The 13,049-nt window shown below is 36.0% G+C and overlaps 1 protein-coding gene across 4 annotated transcripts in view; it reads right to left on the reverse strand.

The window, feature by feature from the left end:
- Window positions 1-13,049, reverse strand: part of OFD1 (OFD1 centriole and centriolar satellite protein) — a 30,681-nt gene that overhangs the window by 1,245 nt on the left and 16,387 nt on the right. For 2 of the 4 annotated variants that reach the window (XM_088052287.1, XM_005516638.3), the window contains exons 16-22: window positions 11,799-12,407; window positions 9,357-9,489; window positions 6,514-6,614; window positions 2,863-2,982; window positions 1,651-1,802; window positions 895-1,065; window positions 199-269 (exon numbers count right to left, since the gene is read on the reverse strand). In XM_088052287.1, coding sequence (XP_087908413.1) covers window positions 199-269; window positions 895-1,065; window positions 1,651-1,802; window positions 2,863-2,982; window positions 6,514-6,614; window positions 9,357-9,489; window positions 11,799-12,407 — 1,357 coding nt within the window. The remainder of the gene's footprint in view (window positions 1-198; window positions 270-894; window positions 1,066-1,650; window positions 1,803-2,862; window positions 2,983-6,513; window positions 6,615-9,356; window positions 9,490-11,798; window positions 12,408-13,049) is intronic. The other 2 variants (XM_088052288.1, XM_088052289.1) reach the window with 2 other exon arrangements.

A 13,049-nucleotide genomic window follows, 5' to 3' on the forward strand; every position in this document is an offset into this window, starting at 1 on the left:
AACTTGCATGTACAAGAATTTGAAGGATCCTCAGTTTTTCTGACACAATTGCTTTTGATTAATAATTTATTTTGGTTTCTAAAGAGATAGATATCTCTTAACATAATCCATACTAAAATATTAAAACTATATATTAATTTAGAATTATTATTATTTGTTAATATGGAGTACTAGAAGTGATTAATACAAAAGCCTTACCTGTCATCATTTTCAGTATATAAAAGTCCTTCTGAAGGTGACACTTCTCTTATTTCTTCTTTTTTTGAATCCTAGTAACCAAGAGGAAAATACACTTTCTCTATCCACTTCTAATGTCAAAGTAGCCTAAAAATAGTATCTGTGTTTTTAATGCTAATAACTGAAAATAAAAATAATAGGAACCAACCCTATTTCTACAAATGCTACATTGGATCTAGAACAGTAACTCTTTGGAAATTTGGGATCATGTCTAAACAAAAGCATCCTGCATTCCTTCACTGAAGTAATGTCCACCCATACCTCTTCTTTAAAAGTCCAATTTTCCATCTTCCCAGAGTAAATTCTGCTGTGTTAGAGGAACACAAACTGATGTGTGCAAGTTCAAACTATATTTAAAAGCAGTTAAAGCTAAAAATTGAGGACATTGAAATACTGTCCTATACCTTAAAAAACAAACTAACAAACCTCCCACCCAGAGGACACCAGCAACCCTTACAGAATAAAGTTTTCAGTGTTTTTCCTTTTGCATCATCACACTTTTCCAATACAAATCCAAATACTCTGCTCTGCAGGTTGTTACATAAAGCTTATAAACGAAGAAAAAATTGAAATGTGAATATTGTTTTCATTCTAAGCATGCCCAGCAAGACACAAATTTGGTCAATATTTTTGGGACCATGTTTTGCTGATAATCACCTTGTTTTCTGGTTCCTTCTCTCTGCTCTGCTGAATTATTCTCATGTATTTTTCTAATGGATTGGAAGGAGGATCCTTTACATTATTTTCAGCATCAGTGTTACTGTGCTCAGATTTTAACCCCTCTTTATCTTCTATTTCTTCATCTGTTTTTATCGAGTCTTGGATACACTTTAAGACAAAAATAAAAATAAATACTGATTAGAAAAATACATTTATACCTTACTACCTGCAATACATGCAGAATTTAATGTAAAAATTTTCACTCAGTAAAACATGCCAGTCTAAACAGCATTAAACAGGACCTAAAAATCCAGAATACTAAACACAAAGGAATTAAGCAAACGCAAGGTCTCCTTATACCCTCTGCTTCCAGAGTACCCTGGACACCCTGACAGAAGCTAATGAACAGATGGACATAACATGTTCTAGTGGTGTCCCACCTGCAGTGGCCACACCACAGAGACAGCAGATGTTCAGCTTGTTCCAACAGCATGGTGACAGTGGCCATAAAACTGTAGCTTCCAGTTACATAAGAAGGGAAGGGAAGGAAAGGCATCTGTTTCCAGTGAAAAAGTCACTTGGCATAAGGAGACACTCTAGTGAGACTCTGGTTAATCACAAAAATACATAAAATAACTCAGTCTCTACTACTTTCACTTAATGGAATAAAAATCTACTTTTAACCAAGTAACACATAACAATCCTGAAATGCAAGGCACTACAAAACTGCATTATTGTCAGAAATTAAATTACTGCCTCGTTGTTAAGCTTTTCCACTTCTTTTTGCTCGCTTTCCAAAGCTTCCTGTTCTTTGTCTCTTCTTTCTTCTCTTGCTTTCCTTTCTTCTTCTAAGACTTTCTCAGCTTCTCTGTTCTCTTCTTCAATCTGCCTTTGATCTAGCACTGCTGTGAAAAATTATTTCAACATCTGTAATTTGATTTATGTAGTTCAGTAATCACTACAAGAGCATCCAAATAAGTACCAGGTTCTGTATAACATTAACAGTAAATTAAAAACAACTGGATATATTGTTTGTACATACACCAAACTTATTCTTGGGTATCAGTTAATGTGTTTTCCCACCTCTAAACATTTTTTAGTCTGATAAATGTCTCACCAAGAGTTAAGGAGTAGAGCCAAAGTACAGATCAGAGATCTGACAGATCTCTGCACTTCTCTTTTCTTTCATGGGCATTCTCATTAAAGCTTTAGTATCCCAAAGTCCATGTTACTATATTCTTTCTCCCTCTGCAATGTGGTTGGATACAATTCTTTATATTTGTAAAGCAAAGTATTTAAAACTCCTTGGAAAAATTATTGCAGGACACACTGCTGATGTGATCAATGTATTTAAAAAGCTGCCTACGAAGAACAGCATTAAATAGGAATGAGATGGGCAAGCTAAGGACTGGGAATCATGAGAAGCTAGAAAACTCTTTGAATAAAAAGAACCATAATGTTTCCATCTACAACAATTAGAAAAGCAGCATATGCTGACTATATATTATGAGATACTATTCTCATCAACCCAAAGAATAAAAACTGCATTGTGATAATACAATTCATCAACAGAGTCAAGAATAAATTTAAAAAAAAATCCAGACAAGCAGTACTTCAAAACATTTAATGTCTCACTCCTATCAAGAGCAGAAATTATATTTAATAATTATCCTAAAGAAAAAATAATCATCTCACAAGAGGCTGGACAGGGGGGTGGGATGGGTGGCAAGAATGTTTAAATTAAAAGCAAATTGAACTAAAACCAGGATGAAAAAAGTCATCCTTATACAGAAAAGCAAAGGAAAACACTCCTTTCTCTTTATTACAGAAACGTCACTTTCTGCAAAATTTTTCAACCACACCAGCCTCTTACACACCTACAGACTCTTAAATATTTGGCTTTCTGTGTTACACATTTGACATTTATAAAGGGTACTTTCTTTTGTGTCTGAGCTGAGAACTCACTTAAGTCCTGCAGTGAAGTGGCTGTTGCTGGCACGGGGGCTGTGACACAGTTTCCATGGACGATGCCCCCAGATGGATTCAAGACATCACTTTCACACTCCTCTGGTATGTCCCCCTGATCTAGTGAAGAAATTTGAACAATGGCTTCATTATTTTGTAATTGCAGAAGTGGAGCACAGCAATGGACACAGAGTGTGGGAATGGCTAAATTAGAACACAAAAATATCAGCACTAATTAAGCATTTTCCCTTCAACTTGATCATCGCCCTAAGAATTAAGAATTATCATAGACTGTACTTGCTTCCTTAATTACAGAATTGTTAGTTTTGAAATTAGCTATTGGAACACATCTGTTTACAAAGCCAAAACTGAAGAAATATACAACAGAAACCCCAAGATGTTTTCATTTCTTTACATAATCAAGATAGAAGTCACAGAAAAGTTGTATGTCCAAGCTCAGCTCATTTTTATGCATATAAAAATAATCTTTAACTATTTGATCACACGCTCTTTAATGGGGTCCTTGCCTTCTTCAGTGCACAGGATGGATGCTGCTAACTCAGATATTCTACATTATACCACCTTCTCCCTGTGCAAGGTTGGCTCTGAATTCACAGAAACACAATTACTGTCCTTCCTCTTTGATCATTGTTATGATATTCAACTGCTTTTAAATTACTTATTTTCAAAGTATGCAGACTGCTATTATCTCATTTGATGGGAGATAGAAAAAAAGAGATAAAACAAGATGTGGCCATTACCTCTAGACAGCCAGCCTGAAATACACAGGACAATTCTACCAAGCACTTTGTGTAACACAGCACAGATACCCTATATATCTCCATAGGTTTTGGGTAAGGCTTTAGAAAACATCAATTTTTCATCCTTCATATACTATCAATGTCTCAAGCATTTTTCTTTTTTACATTATAATAAAACTGAAATACTTTGCATGAAAAAAACCAAGTCAACTAAACTTATCAGCATCTCTCTAAATAGTTGGAATTTCTTTAAATTAAAACTCTTTTAAAGGAACTATAGATGACAGCATAAGAGAAAATTTCTGTCCAGCTGTCAACTCCAACCAAGTTAGGAGCATATTTACAAGTTTCTTACAAAAGCAGGAGGAATTCCTACCAGCTTCACCTAGAAAAATAAATTCTATATATGTGGTATTTTGTAAAATAATGGGCTATCACACTCAAAATCTATTCTGTTTTGTTGTTCTCTCTCTAAATTATAAAGCTATCAACAACATTATTTCCATATAAGCATCAGGTGTATATGTATCATCAAAAAATTCCTTTCATAAATTTGTCCTGGTTAAATATTACTTCTAACTTCAAAATGACTGCTAACAACATAAACAAAGAAACCTAAACCAAAACCATTAATAGTGAAAAACAAAATATTAAATTAACTACTCTGCAAAGGAGAAAAAAGGTAACTCTGTACACTTTCACTCCCTTTTTAAGAGTGGACAGCGAGAGATGGTTTATTCCCTTAAGATGAGCACATCACCTAAAAGCAGTTGCTGCCAAGAGAATATGCTGATCTTTTCTTTCAAGAACTCACTCACAGTAGGACTAAAAGACTTCCATATTTTCTGGTATGTCCTTTAATTCATTGTTTTTCATACTGTTATCAACTTCATCCTTCACTGTATCTTTTTCCGTATTTACTTCTTAGATTTTACTTTCTTACCCACCTCTCCCTGCAATTTCTCCTGAGCTACCTCCTTCCCTTTTCAGCCAGTCTGATTTCCTCCTACATCCTCAGATTGTCTTTCAATGCAGGCTCACCCAACTGAAGTACTGCTGATTGAGAAATCATCAGGATATGTGAACTCTTAAAATTATTGACCACTACACATCACCAAATGATTCAGTAGTACCTTACTTAGGCACAGCACCTACTCAGTCCTAATTGCCAAGAAAATGCCAGTCTGTTGTCATATTTAATAAAAGAAAAGTGAAATATGTAAATGTATTCCCAATATCTCCCATACAAAATTAAACAAATAAATATAAGTCCAGTTAAAATGTGAGATGAGTAGAAACCATTAGTGTCTACAGGCTTGCTTCACATTCAAATAATGCATTTAAAGCTTATAAAAGAAGTAAGTGAGATAAATAAAACCAACTGAGTAATGAGTATTTCACAGAGAAATACACAGATGAAGCATTATCTTCTGCCAGGTACCACTAAACATAATCAGCATATCTGCTATTTAAACAAACATCTCTTTTGGCTGCTTGCTTATATTATAAATATATAAATAACATTATTAATTATAAATAAAATTATTAAATATTATACAATATGTAATTAAATTTAATATATAATTATATCATTGTATGTAATAGTTATCTATTTATATAATTATATGCTATTATAATTATATAAATACATAAATTATATAATAATATATAAATAATGAAAGCCATATTCTCACAGGGTCAGGAGAGTGAGCAAGGGCTCTACTCCATCCTCCATATAACCTAACCACAACCAAAAGAATAAGCCAGTCTGAGATGCAGGAAAACACACCAGCTAGAGTCACTGGTTTCAAAGAAAGTATCCCTAACTCTCCCAGACAACAATCACCATCTTTTCACCAACTATGAGTTTAGTTACACCACACAATGCCACATGTCCACGAAGCCTCAGGACTTTACAGACCTCATGAAACCTAGAAGCAGGAAAGGTTTTCACATCTTTCTCTTTGACAACTTCACTTACTTTAAACCCACAGTTTCACGGTAGATAAGGCTGCTCAGGTTCAACATTAGGCTGTCATTCAAATGCTGAAAAACTAGGTAAGGGCAGTAACTGTGCTTAATTTCTCACTCCATATACAAATGGCTAGAAAGTTTTATTACCTTCCTCTTTCTACAACTACCTTAGTTACATCAAAGATTTTTGAAAACTGACCCTGCAGCAGACAGAGAGAAGGAGACATTTTATAGCATGCAACCAACAGAGAGCAGAAATGCAAATAAATAAAATGCTGACCTCAAAGTAAAAAATAGTTAGGACAAAATTCAAGTTTCAGTAACTGAAACACACATTCCAAAACTACTCAGAGATGCTGATTAATAAAAGCATAATTGCAGGAGTTCTACCAACATTTACACACACAGCAACTTCTAATTCATACTACTATTTAAGCTTCAGTTAACTGAAGGAAAAACCAGGAGTGCATGCAATAGCCACAGAAACTTATCTTTAGACTTATAACCTGGTTCTAAATTATGAAGCAAGTATAATAAAGCCTCAATTTAGTTCACATACTAGTACAGGTTTATGTTTAAAGTAAAATTCTACACATTTTAAAACATTCCAAAGCAACCATCAGACCTACAGCATCAATCAGACCAAGTTTATGCAAGATTTCGGAACAAATTCATGTTACAAATTTCAGGACCAGCTCAATTCAATGTCTGCTTATTACTATATACACTTATCTAAAGATGCAAGAATGAAGAAAGTGAAGAAAGTGAATCCCTCATCATCTGTGACATTTTCCCTAATTCCAAATCAGTCAGAAATTTTTCTCTCCACCTAGTCTTAAAACTATAAAGGCAATTGTCCTATAACTGTTAAGCCCTAAGGTGTTAAACAAACTGTCTGAAATGCACTAAAACTTACCTTCAAGAGTATAAATGTGTTCTTCAAGATCCTCATACCTTAGTTTCTCTGGTTTCTGGATATCACTGAAATCATGTTTATCTCTTTGTTGACTGTGAAATCTGAAAAAATATAAATGCTGAACTTTTAAGCAAATAGCCATCTGAAATTCACTCACAAGCTAAGCAACAGACTAAACTGAACCTAAAATCCATGAAAATTTCTGACTCAAATTTACAATATTTAAATCCAGCTCTATAACTTTTAATAAAAATCCACTCCATTCTCCTCCAGCTTCTCCCCAAGGTCTTTATGTGACATAAAATTATTACATTAAAACAAAAAAGGAGTATGAAAAAACATAAAAAAGGAAAAATACAATGAATTGTGACAGTCAACTGAAATTAAGAATTTGCCTTTTTAAGCTTTGTGTTACAGTTTAATTCCCATTTTGATGTCATCTTAACAGATGTGTTTGAAATGTATTAGGATTAGATGTCTGGCAAAAGAGATGCAGGGGTGAAAATCTGGGTTCTATCAAAATGGGGTTAGTGCCCTCATTCTAAATCCCCCTTTATCTCATCAGAAAGATAATATGAAATAACAATGTCTCCCACGTGACCCAGCTACTAAACTCTGACCAGAACTAGAACAGCAAAAGGAGTGCAGGTCACTAATGAAATTTGGCATCAGCACTTCATAAAGGAGCTTACTTCACACCAGCTGGTGCTCTTCATCACAGCCTGTTTGTGCTTACAATTTCTAAGGAATACAGGTCTTCCATGGGGCAAAAGTGGAGAACAAACAATTCAAAACACACTCCCAACAATGAGATTTGTTCATAAACAAAAAGTGAATCTGGGCACAGACAAAAAAAATCTGCATTGCCAGGATAGTTCAGTGATGTCAGTGGGGAAAAATACCCTGTAAATTAAATAGGACAGAGTAAATGAAATTTCAAGTTTTTGGAAATCTATTTCATGTTTTGAGTCTTTCCTTCACAGAAATAGCTAAGTGCTAAATAATTCTTAAGGGTGCAAAGTTCAAGGACATGCACGTCACTTTCTTCAATACTGTGTCCTGTACCACTCCTAGAAAGACAGAGAACCCACTGCCACAGTTACAACCCTCAGGCCTAAACAAACAATTAGGTAATAATCTGCCTTATCACTCTAGTCTTCCTGCCTGTGTTTACTGGCTTCTTTCGTATCATTCATATCTTGGAACATAAATAAACAAGGAGCTCCTGTAGTCGCAGAAGCAATTGTTCTTCCCCACTGACTGAGGTCTGACTTCTAACAGCTTGTCACAGATGTTACAGCATCATATTTGCTTTTCTTTTCTTTTCAAAGAAGCTCCCATTGCCACTTAAAATCTACAGGTCATAAACTAGTCCCACAATACACATCAGTGATGTGGCATTTGCCTAACAATAAGAGTAAATAACTGGAAAAGCCCACACATGCATTTCTCAAATATTTCATGTACCAGAAAACAGTCCAAGGCACGTGAAATCAGAATATATGCAACAAAATAATGGTTTTTTTTAAATAAAGTCTTGGGAAAGCAGTAAGTTCCAATTACTGGGACCTTATACCCTTGCTTTGTCATGAGAAACCCAAGAAAGCAACAACAAACTATAGCTGCCTTCCCAGACCCAGGTCTGTCCACTGCAATACAATTTGCTCATACTGTTCACTCTTCAAGCAGGATGGAGTCTACAAAATCCTTCAAAGTACAGTCCCTCACAGGATTAGAGCATTTTCCTCTATCACCTTAACATGCAGGTTAACATTCCAGCTTCACTTTTTAAGGTCTGTCAGAGAAGTACAAGAAATCTGAGACATACCACAGAAAATGTGAATGGGTAGGGAAAGGAGACACAGCCTCACGGGAATACTTAAAGGAAACTGACCTCACAGTCCCTAAATATCCCCACAGCTCATTTGGAGGACAAAAAACATAAAGGCTCTCCCAGAATTCTAAAAAGATAGGAGATCCTCTCTGCATTAAATGTATGTTGAGGCCTTAATAACAACAAAATAAGAAAGGCCTACAAATGCCTGCTAGAGCTGTCCCAGCACAAGCTGTCCTTCTTCAGCCATCAAATCAGGAATGATAGTTAGCAGGTTAAGGACAATTCAATTGCCTCTTCTTAGGAAAAAAATATTTAAAGTTAAATCCTAAAGCTGCTTCTGAATATTCAGGATTCTTAGTCTTGGAGAGTGGAGGCAACACTGGCCATTAAAAACAGAAGAACTCCAGACATGGAAATGGGAGATACAAAGATGAAAGAGAAGTCATTTTAATGCAGCCTAATTTTGTCAAGTTATTTATTTACCTTAAAAAGATCTTAAAAAAAACAAAACAAGAAAAGAGAAGAGTTGTGCTACCCATCCCATTCCCACATGCAAAGGAGACCAGAAAATCCTACTTTAAAAACAGGCATGTGAACAAGCTCTTCAGAGAGAGAAAAGAAGTAATAAATTTAGCATTACAGCTTGTTAATGAATGAAGTGAGAATGTACAATTGCCTCGACTTAAAATCTCAAACAGGAAGCAGAAATTCAAATGCTTCAATTAGCAAAAGCTAATTAGTCAGGTCACAAATGTGAAAAATAGAGACACAATAAAAGAGACATAACTTTGCTCAGAGCAAACCAAAGTGTTTGGGTTTTTTTTCACAACTAGGTCCCACCTGAGGCATGATATTTAAAATGGAAATCCTTAATCATCTTTAGAAAAGTTTTCACTTACAAAATCATTAGCTTGCTTGATTTGTAAAAGCAGCTATCACTGTGAATGATTAGATAAATGTTTCTTTAAAAAGCATGTTAAAAATCTTGCTTTGTAAACAATGTTACCTGATTTTCTGGCCATGACTGGATGGTGAAGAAGGAACAGACTCAGAAGATGAAAGCAAATATGGCTTTGAAATAGGAGAAAGAACCTGGTCAACACTCCGTTGTGAAGAGGTAAGGGATGAGCTCTTGATGTCTGCAGAATAAAAATCCCACAACCTGTATTAGTTATTTGTCCTACTATTTCTCAGACAAGGCTGGTTGTGTAATACATGTATTATTGGTTCAATGTGCATGAACTTAGGAAGGAAAACAAACACATGAGCTAATTTAAAGGAAAAGAAAAAACTGCATAATCCTTCCACTTGCAGTAGAACAGCTGTTGGATCTGCCAACTGTGTTTTAGAGGACATACTTCTTCCTTTTGTTCTCTAGAAACAGGTGCTGACAACTGAGTTGCACTTAACCTCACTTAAAGGAAAAACAAACCTCAGACTCACATGTATGGTATCTTCTACCTTTTTAAATTTACCCTAAGTTGTTCAGACTGGTATTTCCAACAGCACCAAAGTTCCACAGAAGCTTCCAGAATGACTTAAGAGTTTTCTAGCAAAATTACACCTGCTGCTTCAGCCATCTCTAGCAGAAAATAGTAATACTACTGGTATATATACATTCTATATAATTATATATGTTATATATAATTTACTGGTATATATATACCAGTAAAAAAGCACTCCTCAGAAGACTCATGAGACAGAAGTGACATCTCAGTGGGGAAGCAATAGAAGTGGGAGCTGACAAACCCCACTAACAGCACAGTTAGCATTGAAGCTAACCTTAACATCCTATCACACAGCTGCAGCCTGGTTTCCTACACTCCACACCACTCCATTTCTGTAACTCCTGAGTCAGGTAATGAACTCCTTTGTTATTCAATTCTTATCCCTCTCCAGAACCATTAAGCAAAGAACGGATACAATGGGGAAAAAAAAAAAAAAGAGATCTGCCATCCTGTAACTAGCTTCTGAAAAGTACAAAGACAGGAAGGATTGTTCAGGTTATGCACACAACTAGTTTTAACATTTCCTAATTTTTTAACAAAACCCTAGTATTATGAAAGATTTTGTCTGTGTGCAGTGCTAAACAAATAGTCTGCGGGTACTTTATACAGAAGCTGACAGAGAGAACTTACAACATGAAAGATTGCTTTGGAAGTTCAAATCCAACATGAAAGATTGCTTTGGAAGTTCAAATCTCAAAGATGTTTTTAGTAACAGAGTATGATGTTCTACATGCAGAAACACAGAAACAGCCACACTGTAGCAAATCAGGGTTTGTAACCTACTTCTAACAGTGCCCATTACCAAACAAAACTAAACTAAAATTGGAAAAGGAGAATAATAGTATCTTACTTCGGGCAACACCCACCCCAGCCTTTCTCGGATCAAATATTTTGGATCCTCCTGGCAGAGAAGTTTTATTCCTGCATCTGTACTTGTTCCCACAGAAGCGATGAGTTATACAACTTAGTCATGGTATGAAAAAGCATTTAATTTTATTTCCTTTCAATGTTATGGGATTCTGGGGCCTGTGAAACGCTAATCAATTGATCCCTTTTCACCTTTTCCACATCACTCATTGTTTTCCAATTTCCCACAGCACATCTCAGCCATCTTTCTTCCAAACTAAGCTGTCCTTGTATTTAACCTTCCTTCATGGAGAAGCTGATCATTATGTTTTTTTGTGTTACTGTCTCTTTTTTTCATCCTATTAAATCCACTTCAAGCCAGGGTGAAAAAAATTGCATCACTCAAGGAGCAGATGTACTGCAGATTTGAAAAAAACAGATTTTTTTAAAAAAATCCTGTTTCTATTTTGCTTGCTTTTCTGAGTACTGTCCTAAAAAAACCAAAATAAAACCCTAAGCAATTATTAGTGACTGTGATATTAGTAGAAAATTAAAATTTTTCAAACACTAGATCCTTCCTCTTTACAATTGCTCAAGAGTATTTTATAAAGATGTCACAGCAAAAAGAACAAACAAAAGGAAATCTGGACCTTTCAGACTGGAAAGAGAAGCCACTTTCACTTTAAGAGAAGCCAAAGACACCTTCTGCCACACTAACTACAACAGAAATGGTAGAAATATAGGAGAGTTAAGAAACTACAAATAATGTTGCAAAACAGTTATACTTAATAGCAAGTTTTGAATGAAACTATGTATATCATAAGGTTACACCTGTAAGGATTTATAGGGCCTAGTCTTCTCCTCAAATGTTTAACTTCCCTTAGAATGCTTCTCCCGCACTTGTTTCCAGGAAGAAGCAATGCTCCAAGCAGCTGGTATATTCTGTCACCTGCAGAACCGCGTCTCCTGATTTCTCCTGCATCTTAGTAAATAATGAGCAAACGACTAAAACTGCTAAATCTTAGTGTTCCCAGAGCACAAGAGGAACAGGAAGTAAAACCCATTATTGCACCCCATTAACAACTGTGACTTACCATCTGGAATTTTCTTGTTACTGAGGTCTCTTTTCGGTTTGGAAATGGGAGTAGAAGAAAGGCGTCTCGAAGAAGATGCTCCTCTGTGTGGTGACGTTAAGGGAGATTTAAAGATATCGACCTGCCCAGTTCTTTTGATGTGTTCCTCACCTCTTGCACTGCTCAGAGGGGAATGTGGGGAGCTGGGATTATCCTCTAACAGTTCCTGCTGCTGTGTAGTTAAAGGGTGTCTACTAAGAGGACACTGCAGAATTAAAGGAGGCTGCATCTTCCTTGGTGTTCTGCTTGCAGCTGCATTCAGCATTACCCTGTGTTGGTAATTCCTGTAGGCTTCTTCCAAGTACTCGGCCTCCTTTTCCAGCTCCATCACCCTGGCCCGGGCCTGCGCGATGCACTCCAGGTCAGAGTCCGGGGAAGCGCTGCGTGGCTGCTGCCGACAGCCAGGCCCTAGCACGGTGCTGATCATCCCCACATCAGGCAGGACGGGCCTCCTCGGGAATGTGCCGTCCACGTAAATGTCGGGGGGCACCATCCTGTCACCGAGGAAATCGAGGACAGAGCGGTCGACGAGCGATGGCTTTGGGTTCCGATACACCTCATTCTCCAGGGCTAAATGGTAGCAAGAGAAAGCGAGAGACACTAAAGAGAGAGACCTATAGCAAAGCAAAACTAGTAAAACATGGCGTTTAAAGTCTAATTTAACCAAAATAATTCTACCACAGAATTGGCTTACATTTTGGGAATTTAATGGTTTAATTGAAATTGATTTAAATGTATTTTTAATACAGCTCCAAAGCTGCAAATGTCCACTGCTATTTTTTAAATATATAATTCTTCCACATAAAACTACCTTTAAGTACATACTCTACAATGCTATTTTTTAAATTATGCTTAAGTAAATAAATAAACATGAAAACATTACCACTTTGGACACATTATAGCTAATCATGTTGTTAAAGTCTAAGGAACACAGGGCATGCCACAAGTCTTAATTGTTTCCCTTTATTTACATCAAAAAATATTTTTTTTTAAAACAACACAGCACATAGAAAATGTTGGTTTGGTTTTTTGGGTTTTTTTTCATTAAAAGTACTCTAAAATTGTCAGTTAAACCGAATGTTTTGGGGCAGTCTGCTTCCTTTCACTTGTACGTTTCAACAAGCCCAAAAGACCAATCTATAGGGCTGTATCTTTCAGCAATTTACAACCTCGGTTTTTTCCTACATAAGTGGTACTTAAAGGACTTCATTA

The sequence above is a fragment of the Pseudopodoces humilis genome, chromosome 2, assembly GCF_049639895.1.
Source record: "Pseudopodoces humilis isolate 2021_Gansu_Grassland_sample_001 chromosome 2, ASM4963989v1, whole genome shotgun sequence".
Classification (NCBI taxonomy): Eukaryota; Metazoa; Chordata; class Aves; order Passeriformes; family Paridae; genus Pseudopodoces; species Pseudopodoces humilis.